General features: G+C 41.4%; 1 protein-coding gene and 1 long non-coding RNA gene across 3 annotated transcripts in view; one reads left to right on the forward strand and one right to left on the reverse strand.

The window, feature by feature from the left end:
- The window catches only part of LOC309555764, a 1,250,709-nt gene that overhangs the window by 1,123,918 nt on the left and 104,611 nt on the right, over positions 1–22,180 (reverse strand). The window lies entirely within an intron of this gene.
- Positions 1–22,180, forward strand: part of VPS13B (vacuolar protein sorting 13 homolog B) — a 1,502,642-nt gene that overhangs the window by 950,385 nt on the left and 530,077 nt on the right. For both annotated transcript variants that reach the window (XM_082257852.1, XM_082257851.1), the window contains exon 31: positions 4,535–4,738. In XM_082257852.1, coding sequence (XP_082113978.1) covers positions 4,535–4,738 — 204 coding nt within the window. The remainder of the gene's footprint in view (positions 1–4,534; positions 4,739–22,180) is intronic.

A 22,180-nucleotide genomic window follows, 5' to 3' on the forward strand; every position in this document is an offset into this window, starting at 1 on the left:
TGGAGGCGGCTCTGGTCGGCTCCTATGAGGCACTGCGCAACCTGCTGCTCCGCGGGGTCAAGGCCCCGTTCCCTCTCACTGTCTCGATGGTGACGGTGATCAGGGCATGGGGGTTGCAGGCTCCGTATGTCCGGACGGGACTTGGCCGACGTTCCCCCAACTCCCCGTTATGGATGAATCCGGAGCTGCCTGAGTTTTACTCCATCCCGGATTCCTTTGTATGGGCCACCAGGGGAATTCTCTATCTGTCCCACATATGCCAGCAGGAGACGCTTATGACATTTGACCAGCTGAAGGCCGCCTTTTCCCTGCCTAACTCTCATTTTTTCCGCTACTTACAGCTCCGCCATGCTTTCCACAAACAATTCGCTGACTCTCCTTGCGATTTCACTCTCGCTGATTTGGAAGCCATTCTCCGGAATGAGACACTAAAAAAGCCTCTGTCCACCATCTACGGCACTCTGCTGCCTAGCGTGCACTCTGGGCTGGAGGCCCTACAGGCCTTCTGGGTGGCGGAGGCTCCTGGCCTAGACACAGAGGACTGGGAGGACGTCTGGGACTACCCTTTCCGCCATTTGGTGGCTGCCGGAGACCGCCTGGTGCAGTTCAAAATCCTTCATAGATTTAATTTGACTCCGACTAGACTGCATAGGGCCTTCCCCAACTCACTGGCAACCTGCTGGTGCTGCGGTGCGGCGGATCCCGCATATACGCACATGATCTGGCATTGCCCTCCCCTGGCTGACTATTGGACCAAAATTTTGGACTTTATGACTAGAGTGACCACCATCCGCGTGCCTCTCAAGCTTGAATACTGTATCCTGGGGCTTGTGAATGACCTGGCTCATTCAGTGGCAACTCGCACTCTCTTAGGTCTTCTTTACGCGAGGAAAGTGGTGGTGCTCGGATGGCGGAGGCCTGAGGCGCCCACCCTTTCCGCGTGGAAATCGTTGGTGAACTCGGTGATCCCCCTGTATAAAGCCACCTATGCCAGCAGAGGTTGCCCACAGAAGTTTGCAAAAGTTTGGAACATCTGGCTGGAATCCAACGAAACTGCCAACGATACTGAGGGCGCTGGGGGGGGGGGGACTATGAGGCACTGATTGGTTTAGATTTCTCTCCTCAACAGAGTGGTGGGGTCCCCTTGTGGGCCCCTGGGATTGTCCCGCAGTGTGGGGTACATTATTGTCTATGTAATCCTTCGTGGTGAAGCATACTCTGTTGTAGTGACTGGGTGCAGCCTTGTTTGGGGTTGTTTTTGCTTTTGTTTTTGTTTTCTGTTGTTCTGCTCTGTTTTGTCGAGCCAGGGAATGCCCAATGGCTCTGTTTTGTATGTTGCTACCTTTCTTAAAACTAATAAAAAGAATTTTCAAAAAAAAAAAAAGTCAGTGATGAAATAATTAGTGCCAAGTGATTATGAAATGTCCACTATATGTGCTCGGGCCACCTGGTATGTGGCAGTGTTCCCGACCAAAGTGCGTGACCAAATTGTCACAAATTCTTATCACACCGTGCACCCCCTTGTGATTGGGCGCTCCCCTCATATAAAGAATAATAAGACCCAAAATGCAGACAATGGTACCGTCCTGGTGTCCTCAGGGGAAGACACGTGGTCCCTTGTGTCGTCACGCATAGGGGAGGGGCAAGAATGGACGGAGTGCTACGCCCATCGCTGGTGAGACTGTCAGGCAGACCAGCTAGTAGGGTCACAAAGCTGAGGCGGCTCTCATTGCACCAGGACGGTATCCGGATGTTATTGAGCACACAATGAATGGCGATTTATAGGTGCATACATGCACCATAACATGTGAGTGAGACAACCTATATTTTTATCTGCAATAAAGTTGTGAAAGGTATAAGCACTATCTTGAGCTATTTTTTTGCATGGTACACTCATTACCCGCTTGGAGCACCAGCGGTATATGTCGGAAGGTGATCTAATTGAACAAACAGGGTCTGATTGGAAGTAAAGAAAGCTGACCTCCAGGAGGATCCATTGTCTGCATTTTGGGTCTTATTATTCTTTATATGAGGTGAGCGCCCAATCACAAGGGGGTGCACGGTGTGATAAGAATTTGTGACAATTTGGTCACGCACTTTGGTCGGGAACACTGCCACATACCAGGTGGCCCGAGCACATATAGTGGACATTTCATAATCACTTGGCACTAATTATTTCATCACGGACTTATTTTTAATATATTATGTTTTAAGCACATTGTGGACTGTTTCTGGTATTTTAAAGTTGATTGCACTTATTTATTATTGATTGTCACATTGTATGAGAGAAAATATTTAGCACAATTTTTAGTTTATTAATTTATGGAAGATTGATATATTGATTATCTAGCACTCAGCACTTTCTCAATCTATTTAATTGATTATACCACTAATTGATGTTTTAAGATGGTATGCACTTTACTATTTATGTTTTAACCCAAACACATCACCTATACTAGTATTAGGGTGGACAAAAATACATTTACATTATATTCACATTGATATAGATTTGTATTTTTTGCGCAACACTAATTATAAAATTTTGGCACTGTGCACTTTCTGAGAAGTGAAGTGTTTGCAGCACTATATAAAAATCTAAGATAGGGAGGTTGCTCGCAGGACTTGTCTTAGATTTTTAATTTTTAATTTACAGCATTTTTCACATCTGCCTAAGACTTTGGCATTGTAGTGTGTGTGTGTGTGTGTATGTATATATATATATATATATATATATATATATATATATATATAGTGTCTACAGCTCTTTGATAGGGACATTATTTTTACTGTATGTTTAAAATGAAACACAAGCTTAATATAAATAGGCTTGTGATAGCCTTGTTAGGTATGGAGGCTGCAATTATGACTGAATGTATTGGTGTAAAGTATTGTTATTTCAAAAATCTCCTCAAGACGACAGGGTGGTCTGCCATCTCATAAAACAGGGGAAACAAGCAACTGAACATTTTGCTATGACTTGTGCAATTGCTGTTTTCTCTGCAATTCTTCAGAAAATTTCTATGATTTATATGTCTACACTTTTGAGAAACAGAAGGAAACAAGTCTATTTTAAGCCTTTGGATCTATGTCCGTCTACAGATTTTGCAATAATTTTAGTGTTAAGCCAAAAAAGGAAAAAATAAGATTGTTAGTTGTCTAGACAGTGTTGGTTCATTGTGTAAGTGCAGTAAACATCAGGAAGATAATTATCCAGAAGGCATCAGTGACAATTTTATAAACCACCTGTTGTATAGTTTAAAAATAAAGGACATTTTGGATCTTCAAATATCTATAGTTAATCATACTCACTTGATGTAACATAGCTTCTTCAAGAATGCACTCCTGCACTCTGCTGGAAAAGGAAATTTGTGTAGCATTATCCATATTATATCTTTCTAAATTTATATATAATTCTGTGAAAGCTATACGTTAATAGTTTTAGTTAGGATTGGTTCTTGAGTATAAGAAGCAAAGCATTAATATAATATTATGCTACTGCTTCTATTTAAATGACTCTGGAGTAATTTTGTAAGAAAAAAGGAGATTTTCACCATGTAATATTGCAGGAAAACACACATGACCTGGAATAATATGTCAGTGAACACTTTTGTTTTTTTGCTAATATTTCCAGATGTAAACCTCAACCTTTTATATTTGGATTAGCCAAAGCAAATAAGTGTGACCTGATGTCACTCAATGATTTGTAATATAAATTAATGTACACAAATTCATAAAACCGCCTTGGTAAAAGAAATAAATGACATCATTCAGACCTGGCAAGAAAAGCCATAAAAACAGGGATTGGAGTTTTAAACTTGTGCTGTAATATTTAGAAGTAGGCTGTTAATTGCACGCTCTGTACTTTAAGTACTTGGTTAAGACTCCAAAGGTAAATGTAAAAAATAATTTATTGGAATCCACAGAGAATAGTGACATTAATGATATTGTTCACATTAATGTCAATTAAGCTCTTGCCACAAGAGACTTTGGTTTTGTATTCGTAGAAGAAGAGTCCAAGTCTACATCTTCCTCCAAGGACCAAGTAGAAATTTTTCTTGTTCTTGAAGAAAAAAATAAACGAATAAGTGTTAGTTGAAACATCACTGCAAAGTCTAAGGCAAATGTTACTTGGCAAACATTCCACCTGCATTTTCTATGCCTCCTGCCAGGGGAAGCAATTTAGATCAGTGGCGTGCACAGCCTGAATGTCCTGATGATGGCATCGGGGCTTATATAATTCAAAACAAATAAGTGGTGGCAGCTCTCTTATTTCCAGCCTAACAACTACAATTTAATTTGGTCCATATAAAATATTTATAATGACCTTGATTATTTGGACCTATAAATTGGCACTGTAACTTTACTGCATAAATTGATCCTTCATTTTGTTACCTCTTTTTTGTCAATAGATTTCATACAAAATAGAAAATAAATATAAAATATGTTGTATAGTGCATCTATCCATCTTGTTCTGCTATTTGTTGTGCTCTGTGTCTTGAGTTTAGTAACCGTTTTTTTAAATCTGTTCTTTTAGACGTGCTCTGAATTTGGGAATCCTCAGAGATCCAGGATCAGAAGTTGAGGATAGACAGTATCAGATTGACTTGCAGTCCATTAATATTGGTACAGCTCAGTGGGAGCAGCTGAAGCCAGAAAAGGAGAGTAACAATGGAGGATTGCCAACAGAGGCAGATAGAGGCTCCCAGAATCCTGCACTGGAGTGGAACATGGCCAGCAGGTGAGACTTCACGGTCATTGGGAATATTCAACTTCCCTCATGCTGCTCCATTTCCCTTGTTCTGTTATTGTATTGCATGTAATTGAACATTTACTAGCCCTCCAAGTCTTTAAAAACACCCTCAAAACCATGGTTTTCAGTAAACAATATGGGCTCATACCATCTCTTGCACGCTTTTATTTTTAGATTGTTTTTAATGGTTTCACTGGTTTTCTAAAACGAAACAAATGCACTCAGATATTACCACTTATGATTATAATTTTTCTCTCTCTTTTGGCCAGAGTTTGCATAGGTTGAATTTTCTGTATTTGTGGGTATTTAATAGTCTTACTGTGCTCCCTGTTTGTCTTACTTTGTTCCGTATAGTGTTTTTAAAAAGATCTGCGCTATATAAATTTATTGCATGCACACATAGGCGTGCGCAGGGTGTGTGCCTTCGCACACCCTAATCACTGCGTACAGTGCCGATTCCCTCAAGTTGCCTTATTGCCTGGGCCCCCCCATGTTGTGCTCCCAGAATAGAGAGCAGGGGAAAGGGCTAGTAAATATGTAATTTACTGGCCCCTTCCTTTTCTAAATGAACACAGTGTGAACGCACTCACTCACTGTGTTCATTCATAACTGAAACTGTGTTAACTATGCTTATGCTATACAGGAAGCTTCTTGGCACAAAGCACTATCCTGTTCATTCACTGCCCAGTACAGCTGAGGCTGCAGAGAAAGTCATGTGTGTTTGAGCTTTGGGGTGCACACCCTAATCTAACAGGCTGCGCACAACTATGCATGCACATCAAAGTACTTCTGAAGCGTATAGTTTCCCACATAAGTATTGTGAAGCACATTTGCCACTTGTTACTTACTCACTATGCTTTAGGTTTTAAAATAGGGATACACTTCTGCAACTAAATATTAAGTCCATAAGAGAGATTTGTTATTGGAATCAGTGTTCTTAATCTATATTGATACACTGATACAAATTGGTTCAATGTAAAATCAAAACTGATTGTTGTATGCTTTTGGCTTGCATTGCAAATTTTCACAATGTGATTCATTATCTTCCTACATAATCACCAACGTTCCAAAAAAATGCAGTTTATGGTGTCATGTTCAGCTATTAGGTTTTTATTCAGTTTTTTTTTTATTTGACGAATGTATCTAATTTTAAAGTCGAAAGTTTTTTCTTGTTTTTTTTTTTTTTCAATATTTTTTTCTTTTTAAGACCTCTCATTAAAACTACAGAGACAGATGACATGCACATCAAAATACATCACAGATTCAGAAAATCACAACACTTTAAGTTCCATTCTTAAATGTTGTCATTCTTGGTTTCTCTCTAACTCCCCCCCCCCCCCCCATCAACACCATGATGAAATGTTAAAATAAAACTTTTCTGTTTTTTTATTGCACTACTTGTTTTATACCCAGTGATGTAATTGCTGGGTATTTGCTCTTCTCTATATAGTTCAAGCAGATCATTGCTGTTGGGAGGGTCTGACAGTTTGCTTACTGAAAACAACACAGCACCCTGCCTCAGTACTCCTTTCGAGAGTCCTCAGCCCTAAATGTGAGCAGTGGGTTGGAGAAGTTATACATATCAAAATGCCTTGAAGGGTGGATGTTAGTCTGGAGGAGTGGGCATTCCTAGGCATGCTGTATTTCCATGCATTAAAGAACTGAAGTCCAATGAATAAAAGGAGCAGGCCAGGCTGGAGGATTGAAAGTGCTAGGTGATGTTGGATGTTCTTCAGCCAGGAAATGAGGCAGGCTTTATCTGACTTGCTGCAACTTATAATGCACAGTTGCAAGACTTTCACAGTTTGCAGGAGGTCAGAGCAAGCAACTTCTGTACCCAAAAGGAGCCTGTGCAACTGAAGGTAAGGCTGCAGTTCAGCTTTAAGTGGGGATGAGGGAAGGAGAAATATTACTACCCTAAAGGGAAAACAAGTAGCATTACAAAACTAACTTACCTTATGCCCGGACTTTCAAGAGGGTGGGTGGAGTTAAAATTGGCAGACGTGAGACATAAATCTGATGTTGGGCAGAGGTTGACAACAAAAACAGTGTTACAGTTCAGCAGGTTTGAGGCTTACTTAACCTGTATACCAGTCATGGGTTTGTCTTCTGCCTGTCAAACTGTTAATCTGTCTCTTCTACTGTCAGAGCTGATAACAGCCACAGATCATTAACAACAAGGCATATAGTGTTAAGCTGGGTATACACACACAGTTTTGTTTTTTTTTCAATCAACCAATGGGCTGAATGCAAAAAAAGATCCCCGCATCAACACAACAATGTGTGATGTAGAGAACTCTCCTGCTGTGCTATTGTATTCTGACAGGGGGACTCAAACCCCGCTTCCCCCGACTACCTGAATACACCACAAAGCACTTGCAGCCATCGGCTGCAACCGCTGATAGACTGGCTTCTGTTGAACAGATAGGGGTAGACATGTACCGAAAAGTCACCCGGTTCTGCTGAGCCAGCCAACATTTGATATGTGTGTGATGGGATTTACATTTATTCTACGGCTCTACAGTTTGTACAATGCAGCGGTAAGGAGGCATTAACCAGGTATCCTATGTGAGCAAGCAGGCTATTGCATCTAGCAAAAGCAGCAGAGAAGAGGTCACTTATACCCCTGCATTAGTGGATTTGATGGATCTCCATATCACTAAGTCTTGATTTTATTTGGTGACTTCATTAAAGTAGTTGTAAAGTCACATCAATAAAATCCTATGATCCTTTGTTTTTAGGGCAATAGTAATTGCAGTGTAGGTAGTTATGTTTATTAACATTGCGAAGTTCCTTTTTTTTTATAATAGGCTTCCTTGCAGTCGTCTTATTGCTTATCACAGAGTGTCCAGTGGGAGGGGCTGATATTCTTTGCTGTGCATTCTTACCTTTTGTCTGCACAGCTCAGGGAGATATGGCAGCTTTTACACACAGACCACAGAAATAACAGGGAGGGAGAGAGGGATACACCAGACACTGTACAGAGAACCTGATGATGAAAGACGTGAACTGACCACTCTATCGTGAATCCGCAGCCATGTGTCAGGTCACCTGCGAACCAAATGATGGGGAGCGCATTGCGAAGGTTGTGGATCGAACAGCTGACTGCTGAGGGTCGATAGCTCTGAGAAGCAGCTACACAGGTTCGCAGCCACAGTCCTGGACAGGGAGCTAGAGCATAAGTTTCCCCAGGGCACGGAGTCTAAGAGCCAGTCAGTTTTCACCAGGGCCTCTAATGGTGAGGATTGACTTGGCTGTAGCTGACTCCAGGTCGTGGCCCCCAGGGTCTCCCAGCTCACGCTCACGGCTGGCTCTGGTGAATGGAGAGGAAGCAGCAGTCCAGGGCAACAAAGGATAGTCAGGAGAACAAGCCAAAGGTCGGGGCAACAAGCACACAGGGATCAGGCGCACATGCCAGAGTCGGTACACGGGAATCAGAGGTAGTGCACATGGCAAGAATCACTCAGGGAAGCCTTCACACAATTGTTGCTTAGGCAAGGCTGGCTTGCAGTGCTTGGATTAAAATAGTGTTTCCTGTTAGAGGATGGGGTGGAGCCATGCTGAGATAACATCACTTAAACAGGTGTGAGAGCACAGTCCCTAAAGCAGATACACAGACCAGAGAGGAAAGCAGACAGTCAGGGCATGAAACATTACTGCAGATTCATGACAGTACCCCCCCCCCCTTATGAGGCCTTCCCCTTCCCCACTTGAGCCCAAGCTTGGAGGTGAACCTCAAAAGACAAGGCGCAAAGACATCAGATGCAGGGATCCAAGACCTCTCCTCAGGACCAAAACCTTTCCAATGCACACGGTATTGAAGAATGCCTTTACAGAGCCAGGAATGCAGAATTTGACTAACCTCGTACTCCTGATTATCCTTAGAGACCGGAACCAAGGTAGGGAGAGGACGAGAGAACTTATTGAGGACTAAAGGCTTCAGAAGGGAAACATGAAAGGAGATCTTGAAGCTTTTAGGGATCAAACTGGATTTAACTTAGAAGTTATAGTGTACGAGCCAATGAATCTTGGGGCAAATTTCAGAGAAGGAACCTGGACCTTGCTGTTCCTGGTGGAAAGCTAGACTTTGTCTCCAGGCTGTAGAGAAGGTGGCTTATGCCTGCGACAGTTGGCAAAACCTTTGAATTTGTCTGCAGCTGCCTTAGGGGAATCATGGACATCACACCAAATAGAATTTAATGATTCTTGAACTGTAGCCAAAGCTTGAATGTCTGGAGTACAGGTCATAGGAAGAGTGAGCTGTAGGTGTCTTCCATAAACTGTGAGAAAGGGTGTCTTCTGAGAACTGATGTTAACATGATTATTGTGAGAGAATTCTGCCCACGGGAGTAGAGAGGACCAATCATCCTGATGAGTAGACACTAAAGTGTGGCGAAACACCTCTAACTCCTGAATAACCCTCTGTCTGTCCATTGGATCAAGGGTAGTAAGAAGAGGAAAAATCCAAGATAATACTGAGGGATTTGCTAAAGGTTCTCCAAAACTGAGATGTGAATTGAACACTCCTGTCAGAAACAATATGGGAAGGAACCCCATGGAGGTGGAAGATTTCTCAAACAAAAATGGGAACCAAAGCAGGGGCAGAAGAGAGACCAGGAAGAGGAACAAAATGAGCCATCATGGAGAACCGATCGATTACCACCCAAATGACCGTATTATTCTGAGATGCTGGAAGATCGGTGATAAAGTCCATGGCAATGTGAGACCAGGGCTCCTTAGGAATGGGCAAGGGCATGAGAAGACCAGCAGGAGCTTGCATGGAGGCTTTAGACTGGGCACAGACATGACAAGCCTTAACGTAGTCTTTGACATCCAAACTGAGAGTAGGCCACCAGTAGTGGCGACTGATGAGAAGGAAGGATCGGAGGAGAACAGCATGGCCTGCCACCTTGGAATCATGTCGCCACTGAAGGATCTTAGCTCAGTGGGGATGAAGGTCTTTCCAGGAGGAATTTTTGACTCCAGAGTGGTAGAGTGGGCAAGAATGCATGAGAAAGGAATGATCTGCTCAGGTTCATCGATGGGCTCCTCACCCATAGTGTCAAATGACCTAGAGAGTGCATCAGCCCGACTGTTGCAGGAACCAGGTTTGTACATAATAGTGAAATTAAATGGGAAAAGAGAAGACTCCACCTGGCCTACCTAGTACCGACTTTGGCTTGTTCGCCTGACCATCCCTGTCTGCTTGTTGCCCCGACCTTCGGCTCATTCTTCTGACCATCCCTGTCTAGTTGTTGCCTTGACCTTTGGCTTTTTCTCTCGACTATCCCTTTTTGCCCTGGACTGCTGCTTCCTCTCCTTCTACCAGAGCCAGGCATGAGCTGGGAGACCCTGGAGGCCGTTACCTGGATTCAGCTGCAGCCAAGTCTATCCTCACCATTAGAGGCCCTGGTGAAAATCTGCTGGCTCTTAGACTCCGTGCCCTGGGGAATGCTCTAGCTCCCTTTCCAGGACCATGGCTGTGACCCTGTGTAGCTGCTTCTCAGAGCCACTGGCCCTCAGCAGTCAGCCATTGGGTCCACAAACTCTGCAGTGCGGTCCCCGTCACTTGGTCCCGCAGGTGACCTAACAGTTTGCTCGAACTATGGACCCGGCTGATGTGCCTCTACCTGCCAATGATTAGCTGCAGGACATAGTCCGCAGGAATCTAATCAGACTCAGGTGATGCGATTCCTTCAAGATTTAGCCTCCCGCTTCGAACATCTTCAAGCCTCCTTAGGACCCCGGTTCAAAAACTTCATACGAGTTCTACTACTGTACCGATTCTGGTTACAGTCGCAGCCACAAATTCTGTGCATTTATCGGCTTCGTCCCGTTACTCTGGGGACTCCAAGACCTGCAGGGGGTTACTTAGCCAGAGCACTATTCATTTTTAACCCCAGCCTCAAAACTTCCTGTTTTATTGGGCAAAGGTAGCCTATATTTTTTCCCTCCTGTCCGGCGAAGGCTTAAGCCTGGGCTGCTACTCTGTGGGAGAAGAATGATCCAGTGGTTTCTAGCCTGTCTAACTTCTTGAAAGTCTTTCAAAATATCTTCGAGGAACCTGGCCCATGTCTCTTCCGCGGCCAGTGCCCTTTTACGTCTCTCTTAGCTGGAATAAAGAGGCCTTAGTTGCAACTATTTGCCACAATCCAGCACTTTAGCCAAGGTGCCCACGCACAGGAGAACCATTCGATTGGAAAACCAGGATGCTTTTAGCAGACCAGCACAGCTGATCTTTAAAAGTTACAGAATTTTTCCCACAAATATGACAATCTAGTTATAGGTCACAGTAGTGGAGAAAACTTTTTAAAGGGAATTGGAGCAGCTAGCTTTAGTTTAACAAGGTACAAGAAAAAGCAGATGTTTGCAAACTTCTTAAGTGCTTGTAAATCTAAAAAACAAATAATGTTCCTGTCTCTTTAAGGTATGCTAAGGTACATAGTAATATTGCGATGTTATTCAGTCCTTCCAATGTTGTACAATACCTGGTTGATCCTGCCTGTTACTGTGTTTCTCTCTGTAAACTGACCATGCTAATCATAATGTCATGAATCTGCAGTAATGTTTCATGCCCTGACTGTCTGCTTACCTCTCTGGTCTGTATCCGCTTTAGTGACTCTGCTCTCACACCTGTATGTTTAAGTAATCAGCATGGCTCCACCCCAGCCTCTAACATGAAACCCTATTTTAACCTGCGCACTGCAAGCCAGCCTTGCCCGAGCAACAAATGTTTGAAGGCTTCCCTGGGTTATTTTCTAGTGTGCTCTATGTCTGATTCCAGTGTATCGACTTTGGCTTGTTCGTCTGACCATCCCTGTCTACAATATTTCTAAAGTACAATTCAAGATAGTATTTATCTAGGATGTTACCAGTGGTTAAAAAAAACAATCTTTTATATGGGGAAGAAGCCTAAGGTACACATTGTGCAACCTTCTGTTTATTTTTTGTTAGGGAACATTTATTTTTTTCTTCACTTCCTCGACTTCCTTGTCAAGCCCTAGTCTTGGGTATTTTTCCTTGGCATACCAGCCTTCCCCTACAAATAATATATAGGCACACATTTACTAAGGTGATTCAACTGAGAAATTACTGTTGCCCCAGTTCTGTGGCAGTATAGTTTTTAGGGTTTTTTTCTAACCTCTTCACTATTCTCATACCCAAAGGGTTCATCTGTCCCATTTCGGATCCCAAAAATCTGAATGTCTTCATTGTCGTTCGAAATTCCATAGGGAAACACTCAGGTCTGTCATTGTTCTGCACCAGGAAGATATCCTGGTTTTTGTGGACATTAGGGACGTGTACCTACTGGTCACAGTGTTTCCAGCGCATCAACCTTTCCTAAAGTTTAACTGTATTTCCCCTTCACTACCAGTTTGTGCTCTACTCTTTGGTCTTTCTTCTGTAACCTCAGTTATTCACCAATGTGCTGGGGCCAGGTTTATTCTTGTGGCACTCTTGTCTCATTCCCATTGTGAGATATTTTTCTGGCCTCCTGTTGAGAAAACCATTGGAAGGAGACAACATGACTTTACTGTCCAGACATTACAGCGCTTTGGATGGAATCTGAATTTATAACTAGAACAGGCTCATTGTATCTGGGTCTAGTCCTAGACAGCGCAGTCTAAAGTGTTTTCTCGCAGGAAAAAAAATCAGACACTCTTATCTCATCTCTTTGGTCCAGGAGGTGTCCAGTTCTTGACTGTAAATGCATTCAAGTCTTGAGTTTCCTGGGCCTCCTTCATGGCAATCCCATTTGCTTGGTTTCAATCCAGACCTCTATAATGCAACATTCTTTGCCATGGTACAAAACAATCACATTATTGGACAGACAGATTCTTTTGTTAATAAGGTTCTGGTTGTCCCTGACCTATATGATCATTCCCCTATGACTCTGTGAGATTGGATTCTGGCACTATATGGGCCTCAGAAACCGCTTTTTCAACCCATTAGACACTTTGCTCTCTCAACTCTCTTCACATTGTACTGCTTTTTTTTTTTTTTAGCTATCACTTCTGTGTGTTTTAAACTAGGAGTCTTACCTACAAGCAAACTCATCTTGTTCTACACAAGAATTAATCTGATCTATAAACTTTTAATAAAACATAGTGTCACTCCAGGTTAGTCCATGCTTGCCAACCACAGCTTGTCACTGGCAATCACTCTTAAAGAAAATACATATTTTAAAGTGATTTTAGGTTATGTAAGTGTGCTGTTATTCATCAGGGATAAGGTGATGATGTGGCCCAGGAGTCCCTTCATGTCTTTTACCTCAACACCTCAGGGCATAATTTTTTCTTACCTTTGTCTTATTTCAGTTCACGTAAAAGAAAACTCCTACTGTTGTCTGGATGTGGTTTGTCCTGTTTGAGTCTGTCAGTGACTGCTTTTTTCAGAAAGATTGATTCGATTTCATTATCTCATAAGGTTGCTCTGGATTCTCAATCCACCATTTCTTGGTGGCTGAGACCCTTAACCGTCAATGTGAGCTTTTCTAGTCTGTGTGAGCCTCTTGTTCTTTTTAGCAACTAGAAACTTTCCTAGATTTTCAAGGCTTCCACCTGGGCTTCATTTTTTCTACCAAAAGTGATTGACATAATCTAAAAACAGTTTTGAGTGTAAAGTCTTTCAAGCAGCTCTTGAGATACAGGCATTTGCAGTTTTAGTGATTTACCTAAACCTCTTGGTGTTTGCTTGCTGCTCTTGGCCATCCTGAAGGTTTAAGACTCCCTGTGCCCTTCAATGGACAAGAAAGAAAAGAGGATTTTTGTACTCGCCATAAAATCTTTTCTTTGAACGCCATTAAATGAAACCGGTCTCACCGATGTGTATTTATGATAATGCTCTCAGTACTACTTAGCTACAAAACTGAGGCATGCTAGTTGTGGGCATGGTTATTCTGTGCAACTGTTTTTTTGTTGTCACTGTCAATTTCCCCTGTAGGCGGGAGTATAACTCCAAGGTTTAAGATTTCCTGTGTCACTACTGACACGAAAAATGTGTTAGGTTCTTCTGAAGAGAGATGTGAGAACCACTGTATATTCTCAGTGGTATAAGTGCGCCTATTGGTATATCATCTTCATTTTTTTTTTGTTCAATTTCTCCTGAAAACCATTTTTTAAGAATTAACAAAAATTAACTTTTTTTAAATCAAATTTGAGTAGATATGTTGTTTACGATAAAATGCAGTAGTGGGGCATAGGTTAGAGTGTAAAAACTTCTGGGTTGCAAAATTTGATGTCAGATGGTTCTTTGTACATGCATTTTGATAGTTTTCATATAAATAGTAATAAAATAATATGTCATGGGATTGATTCTAAATTCATGTTATCTCTGAAATTCACTGACGTCATCATTACCATCTCCTACTTTTCTCTTAAAAACCTTCTCCTTACTTTATATTAGGGTTTCAGATTTTGTGCAACCATTCCTGTTCCAATAAACTTGTTTTGGGTTTGTGGGGTTGCAATATAATACAGTGGAAAAGATTCCATATACTGTACATAACTATCAAGAGCTTTAATAAATTTGGTGCAAAATCTCAACACATTGCAAATAAAATTAGAAAATAGCAGTGCAAAAAAAAAAAGGTTTAAATAAGTGTCAAAATTAGGCATCTGAACTAAATTTGTACTTTTTATTTCAACATAATTATAGAAATGGAGGCCGGGGGGGAATAAAATGAGGATGACTATAGGAGGGGAAACTGGAAAAAAGATGGTAGAATGGAACACACTCCGTATTAGCATTTAATTCTGCTGTCCAGAAGCACCCCTGTGCTCCTTTATCCAGAGTGGGGGCACTCTAACACAGGAGGTGTGTTACTGATCAGATCACCAGGTGAAATGAGAGGAAAGAAAGCCTAAAAAGAAAAATGAATGAAACCACTGTAGATTAGTAAGCTGCAATATATTACATTTTTAGTTTAGAAGCACAATTGGATTGTAACATGGTAATGGAGGAAATGGAGGGGGTTGTTTAAGGGAGTAGGAGATAAAAGGAGTAGGAGGAGGGGAAAAAATAAAAAGGAATAGAAAAAAGAACAACATATATGGTGTGGGTGGGGAGGGGTATATTCCTGTGAAAAGTATGGATCCTAAAGCCATACGGAGACTGACCTCCCCAGAATCTTTGCGGATAGATCTGTCTGTTATTGTGTAGACCTACAGATGATTTGCAACCAAAAATGCTCACTTTTGGGACAGTCCCACCTTATATGCATACATTTGTGCAACCTTTTCATCTGTCTGTTGGGCGTCTGAGCAGCCCACCTCACAGGGAGGCCAGGTGTTATGGCAGCCAGAAACACAGAGGCTCCAACTGACATGTAAAATACTTTTGGCATGCTGTATATTAACACAACACATCATCCTTCAGCTAGACAGAGAACTTCCCACAATTCCAAATTCCTTCATCTCAGCTGATCAGAGCTTTCTAAACACAGTTGTATTATTCTGCACCATTGTAATACTGGAAAGTAATCTGCTTTGTTTGAAATGGCGTATATGTGCCTATTAACACCCATGTGTAATATGCTTCTGATTTATTTGTTTTACCGCTAAACACGTTCCAATCAATGGAGTAAGATTATCTGGAGGAACATTAGCGTTAGGCAAAGGTTTACATTTCCAATTTTGACTCATGCTTTTTGTATATACATAGCCCTGGTATGTTTATTACAATTGCCCAGAGGACATGATCAAATAATGTCTAACATTCCAGAATACATTATCTCCACTATGATGTGAAATTGTGTGTTCCATAGCCGTGCTGAATCTATAACTTACACTTTTATAATAACAAACCACAGGTGGGCTACTTTAATATGTACGCAGATTTAAACAAAGGGCTTAAAAAAAGGCCTACAAGTTAAGTTTTGTACTTGTCTTTTTCAAACCCCCCCCACTAGATAAATTTGAGAGGAACATAATACTGCTGTTTGAATGGCACTTACAAGGAAAAATTGCTGGATCAGTGACAGTTTAAATATACCAAACAGACTTCTGCTTTCAAGTGTTATCTGGAAGGAAGACAGGGGCCGGCACAGAACAAAGCAACACAGGAGTGTGTTTGGCATTAAGACTTGATCATGTGTTGATCTGTGTTTACATGACCATGGAATCCTTAGGAGAAAAAAGTCAAACAAATTGATATTAGTTAGGCCTTTGTTGCCCTCCTCCTTCACCCTTGTTAAAATGTTATCATATTGAACTTTGTACTCTTATTTAGACTGAAGCTCTGTCTCTCTGATACATTGACCATATGTAAAGTCATTGTTCTGAATTATGTATGCATTGATTTGATGTCTGCCATTGCTATAATTTTAGGAAAGTTCATTTGGTTTTCACTTTCACTAAAAAGGCGGTAAATTCCTTCATTTCATGAGTAATATGCCCTGACTGGTTGCTTTTAAGCAATCAGGATAACAATTCTAGAAAGCAATGCATTTATTTTTATATTAATTGGCTGCATGTTTGGTTGATCAGCATGTAACTTGGTGTTACTGGTGTTGGATAAAGAATAAGTGAGCTAGTATTTCTTCCAGTCTCTAAGCTTTGCTCTCCTAAAAGCAAGCTGTCAGAATCTCTTTCTATTGCCAACTAGACCAGGGTTCTCAATTGTGGTCTCACAGATCCCTAGGTCCCCAACAGTATCTTTTAGATCTCTGGTGCTTGATGTCACTAAAAAGGAGGGCAACTTGGGACAAGTGGAAGGTGACATTGAATGGAGAATGAAAAGTGAAATTCTTGCCACTGAATATCAATACAAATAGTATTTCAGACCACTGGACACTACTATAAAAGTATTTTTTGCCCCAAAACACCAACTGAACCCTAGTGCAGTTATGTTGTTCCCACAGAACCCAATGTTTGTGCAGACCAAGACAAGCAAATGTTTCACATTAATTATGTTAAATGTTTTTATTTATTTTTTGTGTTATTATTGTGTCTATAAATTAATGATTACAAAGATGTCCCATTAGCTGTGAATGGAAAAATTTCTTCAAGGGTTCCTCAAGACCTTAACAATTTTTTAAGGATTCCTGCACTGTAAAAAGGTTGACAGTGGCTATAAGTGATAGGTATGTTAATGTACCTGGGCTTGGTCTACCCAGTACGTAGTCATAGTCGTTTACACACTGAGAGTTGTCACTGCTTATGAGTGGGAAACGTTAACCAATGTGTAAAATCAGTAATGTACTTACTATTTCTATCCAGGAGACATTGAAACTGCTTAAATCATACTCTCCCTGCTGATTACCTCAATCTGAGGTCTCAGTAATCCCTCTCACCCTTGATAATAAAGATTCTTATATGCTGCTGAGCAGAACTGTATACCTGGTTAGATTATTCTGTGTTCCATAGCATCTCTCTCTGAGAGGTTCCAAAAAGCACACCCTGGGCAGGGCTATGAATTCCTGGCTTGCATATTCACAGCAAAGGGTTCAAGGACCAGATCACTGGCAAAAAAGTGATTTTAAAATAAAGCTACATGGGTACCCTTTCACGAATGCTGAACATTGGTTAATTTTCTGTCTATGTGATAAAACTCCGCACACATGCATAGCAATGGTGTGTGATGCATTCAATTAACCTGTCCAGCGAAGTTCTGGTGCTAATTTCTGTTTCCTGGATCAGTTACATAGTTAGTCAGCTTGAAAAATTATAAAAGTTCATCTTGCTCAACCAACAGAAAGAAAGAAAAATAAAAGGAAAACCACATAATCGTAGTTCAACCAACAGAAAGAAAAACAAAAAGAAAACCACACGATCTAGGCAAAGGGAAAATCCACAATAAAGCATGGTCCAATTTGCTCCAGTGGGGAAAAATTCCTTTCTGATCCCCGAGGAGGCATTTAGGTTTTTCCTGGATCAACTATCTTTGGTGTTACTACCTATAAACGTTAATATCCTGTTATATTTTGTGCATTTAAGAATGCATTCAGCTATTTTTAAAACAATCTACTGAGCTGACTAGATTTTGTTCTTGAAGGAGTCAACGCCACGTTTTCACAGCTCTTACTGTGAAGAAGCCTTTCCTGATGTGTAGGTTAAATCTATTTTCCACCAGTCATAGGAGTGCCCTCCTTGTCCTTTGTGATGACCTGAAAGCGAATAACTCTACACAGTTCACTATGTAGACCGTTTATGTATTTATGGTATTTCTAGTGTCCCTCTTTAATCTTCTCAGGAGAGAATAATCTCAGTGCAGCTAATCTTTCCCCCATATCTGTGCTATGTTCAAGTTCTTTTGATTTGTCTGCATTTTCTAAAGTTCTTCAATGTTTTTTTTTTTTTTTTTAATGAACTGGTGCCCAAAGCTGAACTTCAACTTACTAATGATTTATACAGGGGCAAAATTCTCTCTCTCTCTTTCTCTCTCTCTCTCTCTCTCTCGTCTATATCCCTTTTAATGAAAAGAGTTTAATGCTTAAAGCAAACCTTTCCCAATAGAGACCAGAAGGCTGCCATTGGTGCATCTCATTCTGCAGTTGTTTACCCTTCTGCTTTATTGTGTTGCGTACCTGGAGTAAGCATGTAAATAAGGATGTCTTACATTCCTCTGACTTTACAATTATGCATTACCTATTGTAGATCATTGACTGAAACCCAGTTTGGCAGTATACTGTCTACAGTTTTAGTATGGTTATCCTTTACAAACCCTGCCTCACCCCCAGTATCCTTCCCAAATCCTATACTTATCTGCACCCTCTCCTTGCAGCTCTGTACTGTACAGTTCACTGGAAGCCACTTATCCTCTTCATGACATGTCTCATGAGCTGGTCCGCACATGGGCAGTAGTATTTGTAATCATTACTTTGGATATGATGTTCACGTTTAGTCCCAATCAGACATTATATTTTAAGGCTGATCCTGCTCACCGTCTTATGACCTCACTTCCAGTATGATTGCATTGGCAGAGATTTAGGGCGTGATGTAGGGTGAATGCAGGTTTGTGGGTGTTAGACTGAGAGACTTCTTATTTTCCTAAATAAGAAACTCAATTTTTGCTATCGGGTTAGGTATTCTTTTTTTACATACTTGATCAAATGTACAGTTTTAAAGCCCAGTGGTGCTTCTAAGCTTTTTAGCAGCTTCAGGCAGTTGACTAGTATGATGAGAGAGGGTCCCCACTGACAAAGAGTCTCCGAGTTTCCCCCAATAATATACAATGAGGAAGGCCAGTTTCTAGATCTTTAACCCTTTGTTCAAACAGACAGTGTTCAAATCTAGTTTACAACTAATAATGAGATTTGCTAACACAATACATGCAGGGTAAAGTAGATGTTGTACCAATTTGGCTGCAATGAGTGGAAATACGCTGCAAAAATCTCAGTGTGTAGGTAAATTGTCTTCTGACCTCCTGCTAAAAGGCTTAATGCCTGGTTGTCTGCTTTTAATACTTTAGGAGACACTGACCCTGAACACGTTTAAATCTGCTCAGTGCCAGCGTGTTTCACCCCTATTACCAGACCATTTTTTTTTTTTCCAAACAGTGAGTTTATTGAAAACTTTAGTGCAGTACAATTAAAATAGCTCAGTAAAAGAGAAACTGAACAAGTACAACAATACACACAGTGTACAGTAAATAAAGATTGGGAAGGGCAACAGCCAAAATGCAGATATACAGAGTACAACCGGTTAGTGCTAGCCAATATAGGTCGGTAGTGGTGCATGATGATAAACAAAGACAGAAACCATGTAAGGCGGGCAGTGTTCAGAACAAACTTATACATTAGTGACTGGACAACTCATCCACCTGTCCCAAATTTTATCGAACTTGGCGGGACATCCTCTGTGTTTATAGAGCAATTTGTGAAAGGGAATATTGGTATTCACCTCACGTATCCACCTAGCCAAGGTTGGGGGATCGCTGTGCATCCAAGTCCTAGCTATCAGTTTCCTAGCCACAAACAGCGTCTCCTGCAAGAATATGGACATAAACTTATTCATATCCCCATCAGGGTATATATCCAGGAGACACTGCTTGGGGTCCAGTTGCAGCGGAGACCCCATCTTGTCATGTAGAAAGGCTACCACCTGTTGCTAGTAGCCCCGGAGCTGTGAACAACTCCAGAGCAAGTAGAAAAAGGTGCCTCCAGGTGCCTGGCACATTGGACAGACAGGATCCCAATCAGGTTAGTATCTGGACATCCGAAGGGGTGTGAGGTAGGCCTGATGTATAATAAACCTCATCCATCTGCACAAAGATTAGGGAAACTAACTACAAAATCCTGACAACATTGCACCATACCCCCCATATGCTGCATAAATTCTTCCCCGATACATCCGACTGCTGCTGGAGGTGAAGATCCTGTCTTCTTTCTAATTCATGTGTCAAATATCCCATTGCAAAAATACAAAAAATCCATCATATGTCACCTAGTGAATGCTGCCAAGTCTTGTATTCCCTTAAATTGGAAAAAACAACACCCTCCAACTATTAGTGACTGGCTGCATAATGTAAAGGAAATCAATAAAATAGAGGACCTACGGTAATTCTTACGGCGCAACACGAAAAGGAAAAGTACTCCAAAACCAGGAGGATATGGAACATGTTCATCCTTTCTGACAGAGGGAAAGTCCTTATGGGACCATGAATTACATAAAAATTGCTACTCCTTATGGAATTAAGCAGAGCACCTGAAGGACATCCATAACCCTTCCTATACGCCTTTCTTTCCCCTCACCCCTTTCTATTTACACCTTTACCTTACTCTCTATTTACCTAACTCCTAACTATAGGTTAAAAAAAAAAAAGAAGGAACAATGTGCACACGGTTCAACTTCAAATAGGATACATTTATGTTTAAATTAACTACTATTCTGACTCTTTATGTTCCCTATTATTGACATAACAATTGGTGAGCTGTATTACTGTGTGAGTGGATCTATGTTTGCCAGTGCTGTGTTTCTTGAACATTAATGGCATCCCAGTCTTGTTCCGTAGGGTTTAATATTGAGTTAGCCCACCCTTTGCAGCAGTAACAGCTTCAGTTATTCTGGGAAGGCTGTCCACAAGGTTTAGGAGGGTGTCTGTGGGAATGTTTGACCATTCTTCCAGAAGTGCATTTGTGAGTTCAGGCACTGCTGTGGACGAGAAGACCTGATTCGCAGTCTCCTCTCTTATTCATCCCAAAGGTGTTCTATCTGGTTGACGTCTAGACTCTGTGCAGGCCAGTCAAGTTCCTCCACCCCATATTCACTCATCTGTGTCTTTATGGACTTTGTTTGTGCACTGGTATTGGTAGTCATGTTGAAACAGGAAGGGGCCAACCCCAAACTGTTCCCACAAAGTTGGGAGCATGAAATTGTCCAAAATATCTTGGTATGATGATGCCTTAAGAGTTCCCTTCACTGGAATTAAGGGGCCAAGCCAAACCCCTGAAAAACGCCCCCACACCATAATCCCCCCCCATCTACCAAATGATTTGGACCAGTGCACAAATTAGGGTACATGGATGAGCGAGTTTGGGGTGGAGGAGCTTGACTGGCCTGCACAGGGTCCTGACCTCAACCCAATAGAACACCTTTGGGATAAATTAGAGCGCTTCTGAAAGAATAATCAAACATTCCCATATACAAACTCCTAAATCTTGTGGACAGCCTTCCCAGTAGAGTTGAAGCTGTTCTAGCTGCAAAGGGTGGGCCAACTCAATATTGAACTCTACGGACTAAGACTGCGATGACATTAAAGTTCATGTGGGTGTACAGGCAAATGTCCTATTACTTTTGGTAATATAGTGTACATTAAATGTTCAGGTCATACAAAGAGGGATCAGGAAATGAGGGGGTTAATGTACAGATGTGCAGGATAAGGGAAGTTGGGAGTTAATATGCAGATCAGATCAGAGACAGGAGGGGGCAGTCTCTGTTTACACTATTTGATGCTGTGATTGGTCACAGCAATCACATGTTACAGAGCCACTCTCATTGGGGCTGTACCTTTTACCTGTGATCTGCTGTGTATCAATGCATTCTCCTAGACCCACAGGGAAACAGCTCATTCGTACATGCACAGTGACTGGTCCACAATTGAATAAAGTAAGCAACGGCAAAGTTACATAGTCAGGTTGAAAAAAAGACACAAGTCCATCTAGCTCAACCAATAAAAACAATAAACAAAAAAGAAAACGCAACCATACAATCCCATACAAAGTAAAGTCATAACTCCTAATTTGAATTCAGCACTGCGTTTGATCAAAAGGTATTAAAGTCACTGAATCAGCATGACAACCAGACAGTCTTAATAAGAGGGATCATTGCTAGCAGCCTACTGATCTGCATCTATTCTTTAATGTGCTGCATTCAATAAGTATACCTGCACGCCCAGTGAATCTCTTCTCTTGTTATTCTATTCTTTTGATCTCTGGCTGCATGTCCGAAAAGGGGGAGGATACTTAAAAAAAAAAGAATGGATGGGGAGGAT

The sequence above is a fragment of the Pelophylax lessonae genome (genome assembly GCF_965119305.1).
Source record: "Pelophylax lessonae genome assembly, chromosome: 5".
In the NCBI taxonomy this organism is placed as follows: Eukaryota; Metazoa; Chordata; class Amphibia; order Anura; family Ranidae; genus Pelophylax; species Pelophylax lessonae.